At 30.0% G+C, this 25,530-nt stretch overlaps 1 protein-coding gene and 1 non-coding gene across 2 annotated transcripts; one reads left to right on the top strand and one right to left on the bottom strand.

Moving 5' to 3' along the window:
- The first annotated feature begins 976 nt into the window (after nt 1-976).
- On the top strand, nt 977-6,855 carry LOC139877268 (mediator of RNA polymerase II transcription subunit 15a-like). Its single transcript, XM_071864704.1, has 8 exons — nt 977-1,859; nt 2,432-2,502; nt 2,968-3,042; nt 3,492-4,367; nt 4,948-5,241; nt 5,369-5,542; nt 5,905-5,993; nt 6,506-6,855. The coding sequence occupies exons 1-8, from the start codon at nt 977-979 to the stop codon at nt 6,711-6,713; spliced, it is 2,670 nt and encodes an 889-aa protein (XP_071720805.1). The 3' UTR covers nt 6,714-6,855.
- Nucleotides 6,856-7,723: 868 nt separating this feature from the next.
- On the bottom strand, nt 7,724-7,799 carry LOC139887441 (small nucleolar RNA snR60/Z15/Z230/Z193/J17). Its single transcript, XR_011773273.1, has one exon. It is a non-coding gene; the product is annotated as a small nucleolar RNA snR60/Z15/Z230/Z193/J17 (small nucleolar RNA).
- Nucleotides 7,800-25,530: the final 17,731 nt, after the last annotated feature.

Below are 25,530 nucleotides of genomic sequence, written 5' to 3'. Positions count from 1 at the left end.
TAGGTATTTGAGATTGCATGTATCAAAGTGATTTTTTTTACCTTGTTTTTGCAGTTGTGTTCAAGCTATATCGTACATATTGACATATTGTATTTTTGAGTATTCCTTTATAACATGTGATTGCAAATAAAATAAATAAATAAAACAAGGGAAATAAAAATAACAAAGGTTTGATTATGAACAATCATGTGAATGTTATATTGTATAATAATATTAATAGTATGGATTTATATTTGGTGAATATTTATCTTCGTATATGAATTTAGTTAGTTTCACGTATTATGGAGCTAATATACCAAGAGTTGTGAAATTTGTTGTTGATCTATGGGTTCTGTGGATTATGTCATTTAGTATTATGTTATTATAATAGTATATGTGTTTTTTTATTATATAGAATGGATACCTTGATGAAACGCGGGCCATTTTCCGAAAAGCATCTACAGGATGTTAAGAAATTAGCTCTGCAGTTTGAGGAAAAGATTTACAATATTGCAACAAGCCAGGTTTGCTTTTTTTTTTTTTTTTTTTTTTTTTTACGCTAATATTTTCTGAAAATTATGCTTTTAATGGAATATATATTGCCAGGGATTTAGTCTTAAGTGTAAAGTTATGTGAAAGATATACTTAGACACTGTTATATGTTTCACAAGCTACAGTTTCCAATATTATTTTCAGTTATCTATTATGTATTTATATATATTTTTTTTTGTTTTGCAGGATGATTATATGCGTAAAATATCCGTCAAGCTGATGAATTTTGAGATTAGATCATCGAATCCTGTGACTGATTCTCCACAGTCGAACAATGCTGGAAATTCTGTAAACGCATCTGATCAAGGTACTTTAGATATAAATCTGAAAACATATACAACGATATAAAGTTGTATGTATATATCCATTTGTTATAATATTTTATTTGCCATTCCTAATCTTTTGTCTGTTTTCGTTGAATCTTGGATGTGTAGGCTCTCAGGGCATGCAACAAGTCAACAATCGAGGTCAACCGTCTCCCGTTCCTGTACCTATTAATCATCCTCAACCCGTAAAACAGATTTTACCGCAAAGCAATCACAACGTTGTAGCTTCATCTGCATTGCCACATGGCAGTAGCATATCACAGTCAACAATGTCAAACATTTCCGGTCAAAATTCAAGTTTGCAGAATATTAAAAACGTTTCCGGGGTTCAACAAACTTCTGTAGGAAATAATATGGGACAAGGGATACGGGTCCCGTCCAACAATTTCGTAAGTCAAAGGCAGATGCCAGGAAGTCAACAGCAGCCTCAAAACTCACAGCAGTATCGTTTTCAACAGCAGCAGTTGCATCAAATGGCAAAACAATCACACATTCAACAACATAAGTTGTCTCAACCAAGTCATTTTCAATCGTCTCAACAGTCAATTATGCAAAATCAGCAACCTGTTTTCTCACAATCAAGTCAACCCATGAGTCACCAATCGTTCCTAAAACAACAAAGTGTGCAGCAACCGCAGCCAAGGATGGTGGGCCCGCAGAATAATCTTTCGAGTGGTCAACATAATAAATTATCTGCTGTTCATCAGCAACATTTGGGTCCTCAAAGTAGTCAGAAACAGCAACAGATGATGAACAATCAACATTTTCAGTCAACTCAAGGTCAAAGGCCACAAGTGGATTTACAGCAACTGTTAATGCCCCAGTTACAAGCACATTCAGGTCAGTTACAGAACCAGTTAGATATTAAACCGCACGTGAATCTGTCACGAGGCGATATACAACAAAGGCCTCCAACATCAGGTGCTTTACAGCAGCAAAATGTAATTGATCAGCAGAAACAGCTAATGCAACCACAGAGAGTTAAAGCGGAGCCTTCATCAAGTACGTAATAAACACAAACACACACACACACACACACACATGTATGTATGTATGTATGTATGTATGTATGTATGTATGTATGTATGCATTATGCTATTGGTTTAGCATCCACTTATGCTAAGACCACACTTAACGGCGCGTCACTATCCATCCTTCAGTCTATGTGGCGAAACTGACGAAATCTTATGGATTTTAACGGGGCGTCAGTTAGTCATTGTGTGGGGCGTCAGTTATGTATGTGACGATTTGAAAGCTTCCGCCAGTTTCTTCATCAACCAATCATGCATTTTTTTTGATTTAATAAATATATATTTTTTATAATTAATTTATTTTTTTCCACTCAATTTCAATCAGATTTTACCATATCACCGTACCCAATATGTGACACAAAAAACTGACACAATGGTTAAAAAATGTCAGAAACTGACGTAGTCATGTCACAATTAAAATTCACTTTTTGGCCAAAAAGTGCACCAACGGCCCGTGACGTCACAATCACCATTAGAAATGGTCTAATTTAATTGTAATGATAGTTTCATAGCTTTACAGTTTTTTTTTTCATTATATTGTAGCATCATCAGAATCAACAGCTCAGACAGGAAATACAAACTGTGGAGATTGGCAAGAGGAGGTGTTTCAAAAGGTACCGTACACGTAAAACTTATTGATATATTTTAAAATTTAATAGCTAAAATGTTTTATATACCTGACTTTGAATATTCTACGTTGTACATTAATAACATACGAATGGCTTAATGAGAATAAAGTTACGATTGGGTCATTTAGAATTTTGGGTTAAGTGCGTGGAAATGCAAATAATTAAGGTCTGATATGTGCAGTGCGTACCCATCTATTCAGGTGTATGAGAAGTTTCACCTGGATTTCAGAATAATCAGACTTTAAACATTTTTATAATTTATATATATGTTTTTCTCTTGAATTGTATTTGCGTATGGGGTTTTGGTTATTGTGTTGCCACTTGTCGTATTAAGCCCATACTCTTCATGTACCAAATGTTCTTCCGCCGGATAAATAATGTTTCCTGTTACTGGAATTTTCGAAAGATGTATGTGAATAGTATGATTGATGATTGATTCTTCTATCTCAGATGAAATTTTTGAAAGATAAGTATATGGTAGAGGTGATGGACTTGTACCAGAAACGTGTAGCCGAATTGAATCGGGTAAGTTTTGCTTATATCCTTAAATGCAAACGTATAATACTCCCCCCGTCCCTAATTTATTGTCTAGTATTCCATTTTGGGATGTCTCAAATCTACTGTTCACTTTCATAAATAGATAAGAATATGAAAGTAAATTTTTTTTATACCCTTACTTTATGCATGTGGGACAAAAAAGTGGGTGAAGAGTAAGGGGTAAAACTTTAAACTAAAGAAAAAAGTACATGTAACGGTCACTTTTTCTTAAACGGTAAGTTTTATGTCTGAAAACAATTAATATGAGACGAAGGGAGTACTAAACAACACCATTCTGAATGTTATAGTCTATTACAAAATTTATTTTCTTCTGTTAGTTCTTTTGGTAAAATTCAGACAACCATGAAAGAGAAAACGTAACTTAACGTTAAAAGTTCGTCTCTGTTATAATTTGATTGATGAATTCTAATGTCCAGCCCGATTCTCTTACTCGGCAACAAAAAAGTGAGCAGTTTGAGAGACTGAAAAAGTTCAAATCGATTTGGGAACTTTGCATGCAATGCCTACAAGTCCCTAAAACCAACATACCTCCCAACCATAATGAAAAACTGGTTCAGGTTGAGAAATATATTATGTATTTCATGACGATGTTTAACCGCAAGCCCGGTATCACAACGCAGCAACCAATAACTGCACCACATATCGATTCTCTGCACCAATCACAACATACACAAGTTCAACCGCATGAAAATCAGATGCAGTCGATTAATTTACAGCATAATAAAGTGGCTGCGTTGCAGCATAATAATGTGGGCCCAAATCCCAACATGCTTCTACGTCAGCAATTGAAGCAACTTCAAAATCGGGATATGCAACAACAAGTTATGCATAAACAGCACCAGTTTAATCCACAAACGAAGCAGCTGCAACAAAATGGGAATCAGATAAATAATGGTAATGATTTGAAAGTTAGACAGATGATTGAAATAAGGTCGGAATCTTCGCAGCAGCAGTTTAAGGCGGGACCCACGTTTTCTTCTCCACAAATAGACCAGCAAAATCAACTGAATTCTGTTAATAAATCCACCACGCCTATGCAATCGGTAAACTCGCCGTTTATTGCGTCATCACCATCTACACCATCTACAGCTCATATGCCTATAGAGTCAGAAAAAGTCAATGTTTGTGTTTCGTCACTTATTAATGCTGCCGGTAATAATGGACAACAAACAACTGCTGCAATGTTAGACTCTCAGCCTGTTGCTATCGGTACATCTGGATATCGTGCGTCAGTAGAAGCTTCCGGAAAGTCGACTACTATCGAAGATCCCATGGAGCGTTTGCTCAGAGCGGTCAGTAAATCACTTTTTAACCTCCTAGTCTAAATGTATATTTTTGTGCGATTAAAAAAGGGCGGCGTTGGTTAGATTAAAATTTTATTCTACCTATAGGGAAATTTTTTTCTATTGTGTTAGATTCAATATGAAAAACCAAGTAAGTATTTCAGTAATTATAAATAAAAAAATAAATTTTATTTCAGAAGTTTTTGCTTTTGGTATAGATATTAGTTGATTTCAACAAGATTATACATGTACCAATTTGTATAAGTGTATAACGTACCATGAAAAATATATGGTCCCCGTGGTTTGTGTCATAAATCACCGGTGGTTCCTGTATTTTTTTCCGTCATGGATGGTCTCTGCGGTGAATACCAATGGGGACCATCTTTGATGAAAAAGATGCAAATCACGGGGACCACCAGTGAATTTAATGCAAATCACATGGACCATCTTTGACGGAAAAAAGTACAGGGACCACCGGAACCTCAGGGACCATACGTGCTATTTTGTCTATTTTTTTCTTATTATATTTAGGTTTCTCATCAGAAATTAAATATTTATGTCTAACACTTTGAATATCTTTGGTTCATAGGTGAAGTCAGCTTCGGCCAAATCCTTGAGTGCTTTGGCTAGCGACATTAGTTCAGTTGTTAGTACAATCGATAGCATTGCAGGTTCTGCACCAGGTGGTGAAGACTTGGTTTCCACGACACACTTTTGTCGTAAAAGACCTCAAGATGTAACTACTGAAGCAAGAAAAGCTAAATTTTTTGATGTTGTATCATCTGCTAGCAGTGTAAATGATAGCGTCAACAATATTGATTGTTTGGGGCCCACAGACGTTGATTCAACTGCATCCTCTACCTCTAAAAGGTGCCGAGTTGAGGTATTATCTCTTCATTAGATCACATATGTGTTTAGTACATAGCCCCATATCATCCCGGTTGTACGTGAATGGGTCGAAATTGCCACTTTAAATCTGTATATGATAACATTTATTCATAATGTTGCAGAAGATAAATCCGCTCGTGGAAGAAATAAGAAAGATTAATCAAAGACTTGTAGATACTGTGGTAGAATTTAGTGAGGAAGATGTTGATGCAGCTGTATCTTTAGAAGTTGGTAAAGGAACAGTTGTTAAGTGCACATTTAACCCTGTTTATCTTAGATATGCTTCGGCACAAATGGTATGTTACTGTACGACCGACACTATTTGTATCTTCTTTTTCAAAGTGGCGAGTTAATAACGGGTCAAAATGGGTAACTTTTGGTAACATTTGAAATGAACCAACTTTCTTCTTGGAACTTCAAAATCTTCTAATATGTTGTATGATCAAACAAATCATATCTTCAGAATAATTTACTAGTTTTTGAGTAAAATGATTTAGGACGTTGTTAATTAACACTCTAATTAATTTATGTTAGACTGTTGTATGGAGATTATAGTTTTTGAGTAAAATGATTTAAGAGATGTTGAAATTTTCATCTCTTATTAATTTATGTTAGACCTGTTGTATGGAGATTAAAGTTTTATTTAACTGATTTGCAGCCACTCATACAACCATTGCAGTTGCTTGTTCCTTCTAACTATCCAAATTGCTCCCCAATTATCTTAGATAAGATTCCTTTTGAACTCAGGTGAGAAATCGTTTACTTTCATTTGCACATGACCTTCTTAAACGCGACCATTTCAGGCACTTTTATAATTGCATAAGTTTTGCCAAAATCCAGGCGTTAGTAGCTCCTAATTTGAAGAATACTTGTAGTTTATAACCCGCGACATCACTGTTTAATACCAATAATTATATAAGTACTTTATTAGTAATTTATAAGTAATAATATGTAGTAATTAAAAATAATTAATAATCAATTAAAAGAGAGACAAATAACTAATTTAAGGAAACAAATAACTAATTGGGGGAATTTCTCTCTAGTTACTAGACGAATAATGTTTTGGTTTGAATTGTAATAAGTGGTTGATAATTATGATATCATCACCCAAATCAATGAAGAGATTATGATTTAAAATAATTTATATAACGTTTTAATTGAATATGCTTATCTAATTACCACTTTTATTTGTATATAGTTAGATTAGATTAGATTAGATTAAAGAACTATATTTGACTGGATTTATTTCCATTGCGCAGCAAAGAATATGCAGATCTCTCAACGAAAGCCAAATTGCGTTTCAGTAATTGTTTGAGAAGTCTTTCAGACCCGATGTCACTCGAGGAGATGATAAGGAGTTGGGACGTATGTTGTCGCGAAGTTCTTTTGGAGCATGCTCAAAAGAGTGGCGGCGGTACATTCACTTCCAAATATGGAGCCTGGGAGGACTGTCTCACTGCAGTATAAAGTGCTGCTGCATTTTACATGTTAATTTTGGGTTTCAATTCAATGAAAATTTATTATTCATTATTGTAAATATATTTTTTATGGCTTAACATTTTTGATTACATTTAAATTGATGTTGACAGAAATAATAACTTCTTTTATGATTATATGGTTGATGTTTTTTAAGACACACATTTCAAAACTGTGTCGTATGTGTTTTTATGATATGGATTAATCAGTATACCAACCCCGTGATTTGCATACCTTTCACATATAGTCAAAATCACTAACAAAACAAATGAACGGTCGTTAGTGATTTGGATAATTTGGACTATCCGTGAAAGGTGCAAACCACATTGATGGTTTAGAACAAAAAAATCTTTTTTTTTATTAGATCTGAAATGAAATTTGATACAAACCACATGGGACTATCCTTGTAATTTTGTCATATAATAAATTTACAATTTACAATATGTGAATACCTTCAGGGGCGGAGCCACCATATAAACTATGGTGGCACGTGACACCACTCAACTAAGTAAAAGTAGATTAAGAACTAGGTGCAAATAGGCTTTAAAGTTTGGGCTATAGCCTGGTGCACCCATTAAAAAATAACTGTGCACCTCAAAGTCCAATAAATAAAGGGTTTATCACCGAAATGCCCAATTTTTCGAACTTTTTTGCGTCAGAGCCCATAAAAAATAAAAAAGGCATTTTGCCCTGGCAAGGCGCAAGGTGCCTTGCTCCTTGCATCCTTGCGCCTGGAGGTGCCTCTTGCGACCTTGCTTCCCGGGGACGCAAGGACGCAAGGTGCCTCTTGCGACCTTGCTTCCCGGGGACGCAAGGACGCAAGGGGCCTCTTGCTCCTGCCTGCATATGATAATCGTTTTCTTTCAGACATTTCATCGAACACCTTATCTGCATGCATTGAAAAATATCAAAATATGTGCATGATTAATATTTCAGACAATTAATCATGGATAGGTATTTACTACGTATTTTGATTCAGAGAAAAGTGTCGTTGTTTAAAGAGAGTTCATCAGATAGGAGCGAAAGACTAATTTCTGAATATCACGTGAACTATGCAATAGTCATCATCTGAATCTCCCAAACTACACTAAATTAATTTCAAATTTAATAAACTAATGACTAAAAACAAAAAGCCTCAGAAGAAGGCAACATTTGTTGTAATCATGATTTTAATCATAAATTACGCAAATATATGTAATCATCAGTGGCTTGCTTACTGGAAAAACAAGCTTCATATGTATAAATAAAAAATAAATGGCCTCATAGAGAAGATTAGATATAACAACATGGTTTAATTCAGACATATGCTTGTTTTTTCAATGCGTGCACATAAGGTGTTCGATGAAATGTCTGAAAGAAAACGATTATCATATGCGCAGGAGCAAGAGGCACCTTGCGTCCTTGCGTCCCCTGGAAGCAAGGACGCAAGAGGAACCTTGCGTCCTTGTGTCCCCGGGAAGCAAGGTCGCAAGAGGCACATTGCGTCCTTGCGTCCCCGAGAAGCAATGTTGCAAGAGGCACCTCCAGACGCAAGGCACAAGGGCGCAAGACACCTTGCGCCTTGCGAGGGCAAAATGTCAATTTTATTTTTTTATGGGCTCTGACGCAAAAAAGTTCGAAAAATTGGGCATTTTGGAGATAAACCCATAAATAAACTACTGGTCGGTCTTTTGATCCAGTAGATATACGGAGTATTCTTTCTTCCAGTTGAGGTTACTTACTCATAGGTTAACATAGAAGGATTAAAAAATAATAAAAAGAACCACTTCTTGTGTTACTACTCTGTAGCTTTTACTAGTAACTTTTAGGTACACAATCTATAAGACCACGGATAATGGTGATTGTGACGTGGAGTGGGTAAGGCGCACTTTTTGGGGCAAGTTAGTGATTGGACCATGACAGGAAAAGTGAGGAATTGTTATGGGGGGCTTTTGTCACAGGATGACAATGACGTGTCATTTTATTTTTGATTTTTGTTTGGTCGTTTTAATTAGTTTTTGTTAAGGTAAAATAATAAAATACAAAAAATAAAAAAGACTTAACTAAAAAACATACTATAAACAAAGTAAAAAAGAAAAAAAATATATATAAAATATACTTTAATAAATAAATTCATAAAAAACTTAAGGGGTTAAACTAAAATGATTTTCTAACTGAACTTGCGGGCATAGCCCAACGGTTCTCCCCATGTACTTTGTGTCATGGGATTGGGAGAGGTCATGGGTTCGATCCTTAGGGATGACATGATTTTCTTTAAACCAATTGAACACCAATAATGGTGGTATATATTGACCCTATAGGGAGGTTTTACCGGATTCGTTCACGGACCCCTACCCGGAACCACTGCCCGAATGGATGTGTTCCCGGGTACCGTCAATCGGGTTCGGGTTTCCACCCGAACGTGTGTGTTACGTACAAATTGAAGTGACCCGTCCTAATCCATAAAGACGAATACAATAACATATGATTACATTGCGAGGTATTTGACCTCTATATGATTCATTTTACAAATATTGCATTCATTTTTAAAAGACAACCTTTCATTACATCGAAAGTTGACATGCATGTATACCATTTCATAATATCCAACCTATAAATGACCTAATCTGTCATTTACTTAATAATAATCTCTATTGAACTCAACGACTTGAATACAACGTCTTTTGAAATATGCCATGAATGATTCCAAGTAATATCTTTAAAATGAGCAAATGCACAGCGAAAGATTTCCTTAATACCTGAGAATAAACATGCTTTAAAGTGTCAACCAAAAGGTTAGTGAGTTCATTAGTTTATCTTAACAATCATTTCCATTTTTTAATAGACCACAAGATTTCTATTTCCATTTCTCATAAATATACGTCCCATACATAGAGACAAAAATCATTCATATGGATTGAACACCTGGTAATCGACCTTAACAAGATGCATGTAGAATATCCCCATCATTCCGGGACTCCCTTCGGACATGATAAATTCGAAGTACTAAAGCATCCGGTAATTTGGATGGGGCTTGTTGGGCCCGATAGATCTATCTTTAGGATTCGAGTCAATTAGGGTGTCTGTTCCCTAATTCTTAGATTACCAGACTAAAAAGGGGCATATTCAGTTTAATAATCCAGCCATAGAATGTAGTTTCAATTACTTGTGTCTATTTTGTAAAACATTTATAAAACAGCGCATGTATTCTCAGTCTCAAAAATATATATTGCAAAAGCATTTAAAAAGGGAGCAAATGAAACTCACAATACTGTATTTTGTAGTAAAAATACATATGACGACATTGAACAAGTGTAGGGTTGGCTTTGGATTCACGAACCTATATCATTTATATATATATTAAAACATATACTTGTAGTCGAACAAATATATATTATTATCAGTGATATAATTTTTATATTAATAACATATATATTTCATTATTTGATTATATATATTCATTTTTATAAATAAGATTTTAATATGTATTAATTACATGTATTAAATATGTTTTTATATAAAATGATAATTTTATAATACTTATAATGTTAATAATAATGATACTACTATTATTATTATTATTAATGAGTATACTAATTTTTAATAAATTGATAGATTTAAAAATAATGATATTAATGATACTAATGATTATGATACTTGTAACTGTGATAATAATAATAATAATAATAATAATAATAATAATAATAATAATAATAATAATAATAATAATAATAATAATAATAATAATAATAATAATAATTCCAACATTAATTATAATACTAATAATAATAATACAATAATAATAGTACATTAATAATAATAATAGTACATTAATAATAATAATATTAGTAACGATAATACTAATAATTTTTAAGTGTTAATACTAGTAATAATAATGATAATATCATAAGTTACATTAATAATAATAATCATATAGTTAATAATTAATAATAACTAACATAATAATAGTAATAATGGTAAATGTAATAATATTGGTAATAAATACTAACATTATAATGATAATAACAATATCAATAATATTTGTAATACCTAAGGGTAATAATACTAAATTATAATACTTAAAATTGATACTAATTAGTAATAACAATATTAATAATAATTATAATTACTATAATTATAATACTAATAATAAATGGTAATTAACAATAATAATAATTACAAGATTAGTAATAATAACAATATTATTAATAATAAAAATTTTGGCATAGTAATCTACCTTCTAATGCCCCTTTAAAAAGAATTGCACCAAGATGGGTTCGAACTCGAGACCTCTCGCTCACCGCTAACACCCTCAACCATCCTGCTACTACTTTCTTTCCTGACTTATTCTAACTGGTAATTTATATAACCCGTAATTAATTCTGTGTTCATATTCATCTTCTTCTTTACGATCTACTCGACCAGAGCTTATACAATCAACATAACCATTTATAAATTTGGATTTTTAGGATTCTTATATGTGACGACCCGGGAATTTCCGACCAAATTCAAACCTAATCTTAATATGATTTCGACATGATAAGCAAAGTCTGTAATGATGAAGTCTCAAAAACTTTGAATTGTATTCAATTGACCTTCGACTGTTCTCGACGATTCACGAACAATTGTTATATATATATATATATATATATATATATATATATATATGAAATTAGAAATATATAATAATTTGAAATGTTAATAAGTAATCAAATATGTAAACCAAAATACAAAATAAATAATTGTAATTAAAAATGAATCTATATGTATGATTCTTATAAGTATCATGATATGTATATTATAAAAAAATTTATAAATATTAACTATTCAATAAAAATTACTACATATATTATAACTATTAAACATTATATAATTAATAAACTTTACTATTAACGTAGTAAATGAAAATACAAGTTTAATTATAATTGATATATTACTATTACATTCATTATTATTATTAATAATACTAATATTGGTACTATTAATATATTTAAATGTTATTATAATATGAAATTGATACATTTGATATGTATATTTTTAATATTATTGTTACCATAGTTAATATCATGATAACTAGTAGAAAAATTATAATGATTAATAATAACATTATTATTAGATACTAGCATTTAGAATCGATATTATTATTATAAATTATCAATATTATTAATATAATCTATTAATATCATTATTAAAAACATTATTATTAAAATTTATTATTAACAATTGTTGTTATCATTATTATGATTAGTATGATAATTATTATCAATAATAATAGTATTATCATTTCATTTTATTTCATAATATCAATATTAATTATTATTACCAATTATATTATTACCATTAGTATTTTGACTAAAAATAATATATACATACTAATAATTATGTATGAATGGAAAATTAATAAATATATGCAATACCTGTTCCCGTTCGTTATCTATTCTACTTAGGTAATTTTTCTGTCATTTTCAATCTACATAACAGATCCAAATCTTTTATGAATTGCTGTCATCCTTTAGCTATTTTTTTTTATTATCTTGCTGTACGAATGAAACAAACATGTCGACCACTAACTGCTATAAACCAAACAGATTTATCAGTATTAGGAGGAGAATTATTCAAATACCTACTACCATATTCAATTATACATAACTGAAAAGTCGATGAATTAAACATAAAGAGGAAGAACTGTATCATATACCTCTGTTCTTGACTCGTTTTATTCAAATCTCAAAACCAAACGAAATTACAAAATGTGTAAGTGCAGATAGGTTAGGATCCATTCAATCAAACTCCCTGTAATGTTTCAGAGTTCAATTAATCGAATTGAATTCTAATTTTTAGAGTCAAATCTTATTGTCAAAAAGTCAAAACAAGTGTTCATAGGGAAATTCAATTTTGTTATGATGTTTCTGGATCGAATGATGATCCATAAGGTTTGTATAGATGATTTAAAATCTTTTTCATGTGGGAAGTAATCGATAAAACACTATAAAAATCGAAAATCATTTTTTTTTTTTGATACAACAGCGATGGCCAACAGGGCTGTTTAGATTATATATACATTTTTTGTTGTTGTTCTATTGATACAAACCTTAAACAATCTTTTTAGATTTCATATGAGAGTTTAAATCAAAACAAACAAATTAGTGACAAGGTTACTTTGATTTTATGGAACCTGGGTCGACTATTTGGATGAAGAAGAAAGAAGATAGTGAAACAGATAAACCCTGGTTAAATATTCATGGGGATGTACTAAAACAGAAAAATAGAATGGCTTGGACGGTTTAGTAGTGTGTTGGGGGATCGTGAGGTCTCGGGTTCAATCCCTGCTGGGTGCAATTTTTTTAAAATTGAGCTTATAAGGTAGTCTTTTTACTTCTTTCATTATTATAATAATAATAATAATTATTATTATTATTATTATTATTATTATTATTGATTATGAATATTAATATCATTTTAGTATTAGGCTCAAGTATTACTATTATTGTTATTATCATTATTATGTTTATTATTATTACTAGTAACATGAGTATAGTTACTAATAATATTATCTTTATTAATAATATAAATATTAGTAATGTATTATTAAACTTATTATTATTAGCATTAGTTGTAATATGGATAGTTTTATATAAAATATAATACTACAATATTAAAATTTATATATCACTACACTGTTATTATTAAAATGATAATTACTAAACTATATATATATATATATATATATATATATATATATATATATATATATATATATATATATATATATATATATATATATATATATATATATATATAAAGTTTCAATTAATACGTAAATATATATTGTTATCATATATAAACCTAAATATATATATATTTTTTTATCATATTGTAAAGAATGATAAATATTAGTTATATTATATACATAAACTAAATATATTAAATTGATCTAAATAACAAATGATATAACAAGTATATTATTAATAATAATTTATATAAACTTGCTCGATTACGATTACGTATATTAATAAATATACAAATGATATAGGTTCGTGAATCCGAGGCCAACCCTATACTTGTTCAAAGTCGTCATATGTATTTTTACTACAAAATACATTAGGTGAGTTTCATTACTCCATTTTTATATATATTTTTGGGCTGAGAATACATGCACTGTTTTATAAATGTTTTACAAAATAGGCACAAGTACTAAAACTAATTCTATGTGGGTTTAAACCAGAAATATACCCTTAGCTTGGTAACATTAAACTACTTGTCTATGTACGGTAGGCGCGAATCCTAAAGATAGATCTATTGGGCCTGACAAACCCCATCCTGACTATGGGATGCTTTAGTACTTCGAGGTTATTTTAAACACACCTGATCTGGTGTACTTCAGAGGGTAAAACATGAATGTTAAGGCTTGTTACCGGGTGCCTACAACTTATAGAATACTTTTATACACCTGCGAGTGTACATATATATTAAACAGAAATCTTGTGGTCTATTAATATAATGAAATGATTGTTATGATAAACCTATGAACTCACCAATCTTTTGGTTGACACTTTAAAGCATGTTTATTCTCAGGTACGAATTAAGTCTTCCGCTGTGCATTTGCTCATTTTAAGGACATTACTTGGAGTCGATCATCGCAATGGGACCAAATGTTGATGACTTCGTCCAGGTGGATCAGGACGGGTCGTTACAGGTGGTATCAGAGCGTTGGTCTTAGCGAACCAGGCCTTGCATTAGTGTGTCTTACCAGATACTGTTAGGATGCATTAGTGAGTCTGGACTTCGACCTTAGCTGCATATTATAAGTATTGCTTGTCATTCCTAGTGGAAAATTTCCTGCTTATCATTCCTAAGTCTAGACACGACCTCCTGCACTTATTTGATAGATAGTGTACAGAAAATTCATATCTTAGCGTATCTGTTACTGTAGACTTTATCTGACACGTTTCCTTAATTCTCTCCGTAATCTATGAGATTTTTTTTGTATTATACATAGGTATTCTATGTAATTAGAATATCATCCGATATCCGAAATTCATTTCATACCAAAAACTCTTTATCTAACCGAGCAAAATGGAACTCACCATTAGTTCAAGCCTCTCGGATTCCGATATGGAGTCCCACTCAAGCTCCGAAAGCAGTATGACCGGAATGGACCAACTAATTCATCTGATGGGTTCGTAGTCGACTGAATCATTGGAGACAAAAAGAAGGTGATCCTTTCTATCAACCAAATTCACCTCTTGGCGGTGAACCTGAAGCATTTACCGGTGAACCTGTTTGAAACACCATTTTCATATTCAGATCCCGAATATCTCGTCACGATTATATTCTATCTATAATTCTAAACCTTACTCATCCGCTCGTTCCAACTAACAATCATCCCGGAATAATCAAAGAAGTCAACGAGCTTCGCGCCCGGGTTGTAGCCTTGGAAAAGATGGTGCAAAATGTACCAGCTTCAGCAGCATCACCGGCATCAACAGTACCATCACCACCACCAACATCAACATCCACATCCCACACCTCAACATCACAATCTTTATTTCGAACATCAATATCATACGCACCATAGATACCAAGGAGTACCAACAGCAATGAACGATGAAGTATTGATCCCTAACTTCACTAATATTCTGCGAAGAATATGTGGTTCCTAATAGTTTTAAAGATTACTTATTCTAGCTCAAACCGAAAAGAAAATGAGATTAATATCATATTAACTCATAAAATCCATGATTTCATCTGAAGAAAATATATATGCAAGTATATTCTCATAAAGATTATAATTAAAATTCTTTTGTACAAACTGTTAATGGTGAAAATATTTTAACGGGTAGGTAATACTCGAGAAATATTTAGATTTCACATTAATAAGTTACACTGTACATTCTTCGAATCTGATTCAACAATTATTTATTATCTTACTCACACCCACAGCTATACGAATCCGTTCATCACATAGTAACCATTTTCATTCAAATTCATAATTGAATTTGACTTATCAGAATCCAACAAGTGGCATAATAAAGAAAACATTGGACAAAATAAAATTTGTTAGAAACAAACAATTTAACTATGATAAGAATTTTGTTAGAAATCCACGCTAACTATTCCTAGCTAACTGTTCCTAGCTAACTGTTCCTAGCTAACTGGTTACATTTTATTTATCGCAATTTAATTATCGCAATTTACATTCTCGCAATTTTATTTATCGTCATTTAATTTCTGTATTTATTTTACGCACTTTAAATAACGGGACACGTATACAAGGTTTCGACATATTATATTGACCCATCTATATATTTATCTTGGAACAACCATAGACACTCTATATGCAAATGACGGAGTTAGCTATACAGGGTTGAGGTTGATTCCAAAATATATATATATATAGTTTGAGTTGTGATCAAAACTGAGACCGGTACACGGGTCACGATACGTAATAATTAATTCAAATATTATATATTAAATTATATATGAATATATTGGACTATTGGACTATTGGACTATTGGATTGCTAACTTTGGACAATTAAAATGAATTAAAATATTGATTATAACATATGAAACTAAACAATTCTTCAAGTTTGCCACTTGATTTCATCTTAAACCTCGTTTGTACCTTGACGATTACAATCTACGTTCAAACCTTTCATTATTTTTGAAAACACCTCAATCAATAGGATGAACCAACCGCACTTCATCTACGAAGGAAAAGGTTGATACATATAGTTATGCATCTGAGAAACTCTCAAAAACTGAGTAAACATTTAACACATAGTTATGCTAATTCCTTAGTGTTATTATTACCCAAAATAACTTTGCAATTCCTTTTCTAAATTAGCCAATTTTGTCACAGCTCCAGCAAGACAACTTTGACTTTTCGTTATAAACAACCTTATTATAACCTTGATATGTATGCGTGCTCTTTTATTGTACCGGGGAACCTCTTATATTCCACCGTATTACCATCAGCGTTTAATCATCTAAAAACACAATTCTCCTGAAACCACCTCGGATTGATAATCGACGATTCAGATATGGCTGCATTAAATACAGAGGAAACAGTAAAATTGTAGGTGGCCTAAATGGCCAAGAGTTTGATGATAAAGAATGGAGTGTTGGGAACGCTCGATAGAAAATTTGGTACTGAAAAATGGATTGAGCTAACCATGAAGGAGACCAAGGACAAATACCAGGACCAAACCATATATTCAAAGGATTCAGGTAATTCTGGATCCGATGAAACCTTCAACGAATATCTTGCCCTATAGTCATGTTAAAATCTTGCGGAAAATCTTTCTTCATCAATCTTCGAACTTAGAAATTCCAAAATATCATCATAAATATCTTCGATATTTCTGAGGATATTTTTATAAATATTCTTGTCCGAAATTATCTACCTCTTTGTATTTATGTATTCCATTATATTGGAAACTTCTGTAAAATTTAAGTATAAATTATGAATGAATTGTGGACAAGTGTTGGGAACTGACGTATGAGTTAGTATAATATAATGCGCTTGGCCAGCGTGATTATATTACAGTAAGTCATGCTGAGTTTCTAATGAAATGCGATGATTCTCAGTACCATCATCATGTGTCATGTTACATAACTCTTTCATTCTACATAACCTCCGAACATATCAAGAAGAATATATTCTTGATAGTTCTATCCTCAGTAATTTTGATAAATTTGAAAATCAAATCATGCTATCACATTCCTTCCTGCTTAGAACATTATAATCATTCGAAACTCTATATCTACGAATTCTGGACCATTATTCGCTTGACTTGGAGTCGGAAAGAGAAAACAAGAGCATGAAGCTCCGAAAAATAAAAAAAAATGTAAAGCCGATCACAAACACAGGAATTACAAACCGTGTATATCAATGTTTATCGCGACATAAAGACACGGGAGAATTAAAAACATTATGACCCCAAGGGCGAAGCAGAAGAAAACAGATTCCTCCGGTGGTAATTGGAAAAGGAGAATGATTGTTGCGATAGTGAGGATAAGAACAAGAATCGGGATTGGATTAAGCATTTTCACAATCTTTTGAATTTAGGAATTGAGTATAGAAGTGGTGAAAACTAATGGAATGGAAGAGGTAAATTTATATTGGAAATATCATACGTAGTAATCGGGACAGATCATCGTATTTAATTAAAGAGATTCTAATTTCCTTATTCGCCGAAGAATCAAATCTTTTAGATTTCGAAGATTTTCTTTAAATTCCTTAAATTCCGGAATTCAACCTTGACTCTGTCAAAAGCTAAGACAAATCTTTATCCTTTCATTTCACTATTTTATGATAGCTTCACTCGTACGCTCCGCATAATCGAGTCGTTTTATCTATATTAAACAATAATGATAAAACTATATTTACCAACTCATATTCGTCATGAAAACATTTTTATTGTTATCTATGACGACCTCACTCAAATTTCGGGACAAAATTTCTTTAACGGGTAGGTACTGTGACGACCCGGGAATTTCCGACCAAATTCAAACCTAATCTTAATATGATTTCGACATGATAAGCAAAGTCTGTAATGATGAAGTCTTAAAAACTTTGAATTGTATTCAATTGACCTTCGACTGTTCTCGACGATTCACGAACAATTGTTATATATATATATATATATATATATGAAATTAGAAATATATAATAATTTGAAATGTTAATAAGTAATCAAATATGTAAACCAAAATACAAAATAAATAATTGTAATTAAAAATGAATCTATATGTATGATTCTTATAAGTATCATGATATGTATATTATAAAAAAATTTATAAATATTAACTATTCAATAAAAATTACTACATATATTATAAATATTAAACATTATATAATTAATAAACTTTACTATTAACGTAGTAAATGAAAATACAAGTTTAATTATAATTGATATATTACTATTACATTCATTATTATTATTAATAATACTAATATTGGTACTATTAATATATTTAAATGTTATTATAATATGAAATTGATACATTTGATATGTATATTTTTAATATTATTGTTACCATAGTTAATATCATGATAACTAGTAGAAAAATTATAATGATTAATAATAACATTATTATTAGATACTAGCATTTAGAATCGATATTATTATTATAAATTATCAATATTATTAATATAATCTATTAATATCATTATTAAAAACATTATTATTAAAATTTATTATTAACAATTGTTGTTATCATTATTATGATTAGTATGATAATTATTATCAATAATAATAGTATTATCATTTCATTTTATTTCATAATATCAATATTAATTATTATTACCAATTATATTATTACTATTAGTATTTTGACTAAAAATAATATATACATACTAATAATTATGTATGAATGGAAAATTAATAAATATATGCAATACCTGTTCCCGTTCGTTATCTATTCTACTTAGGTAATTTTTCTGTCATTTTCAATCTACATAACAGATCCAAATCTGTTATGAATTGCTGTCATCCTTTAGCTATTTTTTTTTATTATCTTGCTGTACGAATGAAACAAACATGTCGACCACTAACTGCTATAAACCAAACAGATTTATCAGTATTAGGAGGAGAATTATTCAAATACCTACTACCATATTCAATTATACATAACTGAAAAGTCGATGAATTAAACATAAAGAGGAAGAACTGTATCATATACCTCTGTTCTTGACTCGTTTTATTCAAATCTCAAAACCAAACGAAATTACAAAATGTGTAAGTGCAGATAGGTTAGGATCCATTCAATCAAACTCCCTGTAATGTTTCAGAGTTCAATTAATCGAATTGAATTCTAATTTTTAGAGTCAAATCTTATTGTCAAAAAGTCAAAACAAGTGTTCATAGGGAAATTCAATTTTGTTATGATGTTTCTGGATCGAATGATGATCCATAAGGTTTGTATAGATGATTTAAAATCTTTTTCATGTGGGAAGTAATCGATAAAACACTATAAAAATCGAAAATCATTTTTTTTTTTTATACAACAGCGATGGCCAACAGGGCTGTTTAGATTATATATACATTTTTTGTTGTTGTTCTATTGATACAAACCTTAAACAATCTTTTTAGATTTCATATGAGAGTTTAAATCAAAACAAACAAATTAGTGACAAGGTTACTTTGATTTTATGGAACCTGGGTCGACTATTTGGATGAAGAAGAAAGAAGATAGTGAAACAGATAAACCCTGGTTAAATATTCATGGGGATGTACTAAAACAGAAAAATAGAATGGCTTGGACGGTTTAGTAGTGTGTTGGGGGATCGTGAGGTCTCGGGTTCAATCCCTGCTGGGTGCAATTTTTTTAAAATTGAGCTTATAAGGTAGTCTTTTTACTTCTTTCATTATTATAATAATAATAATAATAATTATTATTATTATTATTATTATTATTATTATTATTATTATTATTATTATTATTATTGATTATGAATATTAATATCATTTTAGTATTAGGCTCAAGTATTACTATTATTGTTATTATCATTATTATGTTTATTATTATTACTAGTAACATGAGTATAGTTACTAATAATATTATCTTTATTAATAATATAAATATTAGTAATGTATTATTAAACTTATTATTATTAGCATTAGTTGTAATATGGATAGTTTTATATAAAATATAATACTACAATATTAAAATTTATATATCACTACACTGTTATTATTAAAATGATAATTACTAAACTATATATATATATATATATATATATATATATATATATATATATATATATATATATATATATATAAAGTTTCAATTAATACGTAAATATATATTGTTATCATATATAAACCTAAATATATATATATTTTTTTATCATATTGTAAAGAATGATAAATATTAGTTATATTATATACATAAACTAAATATATTAAATTGATCTAAATAACAAATGATATAACAAGTATATTATTAATAATAATTTATATAAACTTGCTCGATTACGATTACGTATATTAATAAATATACAAATGATATAGGTTCGTGAATCCGAGGCCAACCCTATACTTGTTCAAAGTCGTCATATGTATTTTTACTACAAAATACATTAGGTGAGTTTCATTACTCCCTTTTTATATATATTTTTGGGCTGAGAATACATGCACTGTTTTATAAATGTTTTACAAAATAGGCACAAGTACTAAAACTAATTCTATGTGGGTTTAAACCAGAAATATACCCTTAGCTTGGTAACATTAAACTACTTGTCTATGTACGGTAGGCGCGAATCCTAAAGATAGATCTATTGGGCCTGACAAACCCCATCCTGACTATGGGATGCTTTAGTACTTCGAGGTTATTTTAAACACACCTGATCTGGTGTACTTCAGAGGGTAAAACATGAATGTTAAGGCTTGTTACCGGGTGCCTACAACTTATAGAATACTTTTATACACCTGCGAGTGTACATATATATTAAACAGAAATCTTGTGGTCTATTAATATAATGAAATGATTGTTATGATAAACCTATGAACTCACCAATCTTTTGGTTGACACTTTAAAGCATGTTTATTCTCAGGTACGAATTAAGTCTTCCGCTGTGCATTTGCTCATTTTAAGGACATTACTTGGAGTCGATCATCGCAATGGGACCAAATGTTGATGACTTCGTCCAGGTGGATCAGGACGGGTCGTTACATTATAACCACAGAAAATGACTGGTAACTGATTACATTGTTTAAAACAGGATTGAAATAAAAAATTAATAACTGGAACAGTCCTTATTGAACGCTTATGAACTTGAAATCAAACTCGAGTTTTTAGAATGTTTTGGATAACGACTTCTACATGAAAAAAGGTGCTAAATCCTTATTACAAACTTTCTGTAACCTTAATTGAATCTAAAACATCGACTTGAATTCGAATTTGATGATGAACAAAAAGTTTAACTTTTTGAAATTAAGGTTTGACTCAGAAATTCACAGTCGATATTAAGAATTGAAAGTTGGGACTTTGAAGAAAGATCGACTAGCTAATTCCTAACCTAACTGCATTAACATAATTTGAAATTAATTTCGAATTTGAGGATTTGCAATTTGAGTTTAGAAACAGAGGTAAACGACCTGTAACATAAATTTTCTGTTTAAATTTGATAAATTAAACTAGTTAAATTGATAATTGATAATGGTGATGAAAGGAATGAGTGATTTTTTTTAAGAACACTGCAATTGGATTGCTTTTATATCAAGTACATGATCGACATAATATTTATCCAGGAGAATAAATACAAAAAAATAAAAAGTAGAAAGGGATATGAAACAAAATTTATTCGCATATTGATTCGTTCTATATCTGATTGGTACGAGTTCAGTAACAGAACGACAATCAAACACAGTTTGATAATGAAAGGAATCTGATTTTGATTCTTGAATGTATAATAATACGGATTAATATACAATATCAGTATTATATACATATATGATATATATATTTTCTTTATATATATAATATATATATATATATATATATATATATATATATATATATATATATATATATATAGTGGTAGGATCAAGAGGGAAGTAACCATTCGGGGGAAGCGGGGGGAAGCAAAAACATTTTTTTTCGTTCTTTGAAAAAACTTTGTTCACGAACATTATAGATGAGATGAAAATATGAACATTTAGTAGAGACACTTTGTGATAAATGTTTTTATTTTGGCGGGAAAACGCTCGAAGAAGTAATATATAACAATTATCATGTTTTTCGAGCGTATTTTGAGGTTTTAGCTATTGGGGTTTAGATATTAGGGTTTAGATATTAGGGTTTATGTGGTTTAGATATTAGGGTTTAGAAATTTAGGGTTTACGGTTTAGATTTAGGATTTAGATTGAGTTTTTAACACGAACAGTTTAGAGTTTAGGGTTTAGGGTTTAGGGTTTGGTGTTTTGGGTTTATGGAATAAACCCAAAACACCAAACCCTAAACCCTAAACCCTAAACCATAAACTCTAAATCGGGCTAAATTTTACTTCACAAAACATGAAGAAAAAAAACGTTCATATTCTTCACGAACAATATTATCTTGAATGTTATTTTTGTCGATCGTTTTCCCGCCTAAATAATAACATTCATCACGAAGTGTCTCTTCTAAATGTTCATATTTTCGTGTGATCTTGATGCCGAAAAAAAAATTCAAAAAAACGAAGAAAAAAAAAATTTTGCTTCCCCCCGCTTCCCACCGATTGGTTACTTCCCCATATATATATATATATATATGTATATATATATATATGTATATATATATATATATATATGTATATATATATATATGTATATATATATATATATATATATGTATATATATATATGTGTATATATATATATATGTATATATATATATATATATATATATATATGTATACATATATATATATGTATATATATGTCTGTATTTATATAATTTTATATCAAGTATATATATATATATATATATATATATATATATATATATATATATTAAGTATTTAAGGAACATAATAATATTAATTACACAAATATTAATATCGAATATTAATGGAATAAATAATAATAATAATAATAATAATAATAATAATAATAATAATAATAATAATAATAATAATAATAATAATGTTTATAATAATAATAACACCAAAATAATACTAAAAATTATACTGATAATGATGATAATAAGAATGATAACAATTAATGATAATAATCATAATTCTTTATTAATTATAATTAAAATAATTATTTATATTATTAATGATAATAATATTATTAGTAATAATTTTATAACAATTTATATATATCAAGTTTCATGCTTGTATGTTATATTAATAATACTAATTTTGATATTAATACTGAAAATAATAATAATATTACTATAACATTTATTTCTAACTTGTAATTACATTTAATATATTATTATTACAATTTATTAATTATATCATTTTACTAGTTATCTAATGTATAGAATATTTAATATTTATATATTTTATGAATTTTACAATATACATGTAATCTTAATTGGATATAAAAGTCATATATATATTTATTTCAATAACAACTTAATTATTCTATATATTATTTATATTTTAATTCAAATGATTAAAGTATACTTTATTAATTTTTTTAAAATATTATATATATATATATATATATATATACACACCTATTTGTTCGTGAATCGTCGGGAATAGTCAAAAGGTCAATTGAATATATGAACATAGTTCCAAAGTTTTTGAGACTCAACATACAGACTTTGCTTATCGTGTCGGTAACATATAAAGATTAAGTTTAAATTTCGTCGGAAATTTCCGGGTCGTCACACAAATGATGAGGGTTGTTGAAAGAAATGATCTACTGATGCCAAAAAAATCGTCGTTCAAAAAAAAATGATTTTCTAATTTATGTTTTTACTATTATTTATTTATCATTTATGTGAACTCACCAGTCACCACTAAAGCTAAAAAAGAAAACATAGAAAAAGAAAAAATCTACCTACCTACCTCAATCTTCTTCTTCATCATAACTACCATCGTTGCAGTTTTTTTTCATTTTTTTTGTTTTAAATTATTTATAATTAACTTCTTCACAGCATCCTCAAACCTCTCTTTTGAGCAGCTGAAATGACCCGTCTTAATCCATCTGGACGAATACATTACATTTGGTTACATCGCGAGGTACATGACCTCTATATGATACATTTTACAAACATTGCATTCGATTTTGAGAGACAATCTTTCTTTACAACGAAAGTTGACGGGGCATGCATACCATTTCATAATATATCCAACTATAATTGACTTAATAATAATCTTGATGAACTCAACGACTCGAATGCAACGTCTTTTGAAATATGCCATGAATGACTCCAAGTAATATTTCTAAAATGAGCAAATGCACAGCGGAAAATTTCTTTCGTACCTGAGAATAAACATGCTTTAAAATGTCAACCAAAAGGTTGGTGAGTTCATAAGTTTATCGTAAACAATAAAATTCATCATTTTGATAGACCACAAGATTTAAATCCTGCATGGTACAAATGGGCCCGAATCCTATACCCACCTGTAATGTACATGCGATATCTTTTAAATACAGTACACCTTTCTCGTGTACGAAATCATCTTTCATAAATCTTAATAACCGTACACATATCTTGTGCACAAAAATAACATACACATAACCTGTGTATAAAATCATTCTCTCGATACATAACATTCACTTTTCATTGCTTTCATAGCTTGGCTTGGTAGCCGACCTTAACATATAATGCGCATAATAATATCCCCAAAACAGAACATCTCGTGTGTATAATAATCATATAAACTTCGAAGTACTAAACACCACGCCCACTAGCCCTTCCATCTAGTGAACATTCTGGGTGGGGGTGTTAAACCCGGTAGCTACCTTTAGGATTCGCGTGAATTAGGCGTGCACTAATTCTCAAAATTAGTGATGTTCCCTAATTCTTAGGTTACCAAGCAATAATAATCAGGGGAAAAATATTCATAACAATGGTGGCAATTATCACGTCCACATAATTCAATGGTGGCAATTATCACGTCCACATATTTCATTCGAGGAATGTTTTGCTTGTGTCTATCTCGTCAAACATTTATAAAAGCATTTCATGTATTCGCAGTTCAAAATGTATTTCAAAAGCATTTAATAAAGCAGTGTAAAAGTAGCGCATGTATTCTCAGTCCCAAAAATGTAAAGAGTAAAAGGGAGTCAAATGAACTCACTATACGATATTTTGTAGTAAAAATATGCATACGACAGAACTGAACAATGCAGGGTTGGCCTCGGATTCACGAACCT

Source organism: Rutidosis leptorrhynchoides, chromosome 1, assembly GCF_046630445.1.
Source record: "Rutidosis leptorrhynchoides isolate AG116_Rl617_1_P2 chromosome 1, CSIRO_AGI_Rlap_v1, whole genome shotgun sequence".
In the NCBI taxonomy this organism is placed as follows: domain Eukaryota; kingdom Viridiplantae; phylum Streptophyta; class Magnoliopsida; order Asterales; family Asteraceae; genus Rutidosis; species Rutidosis leptorrhynchoides.
This window is presented reverse-complemented; position numbering and strand designations above follow the sequence as displayed.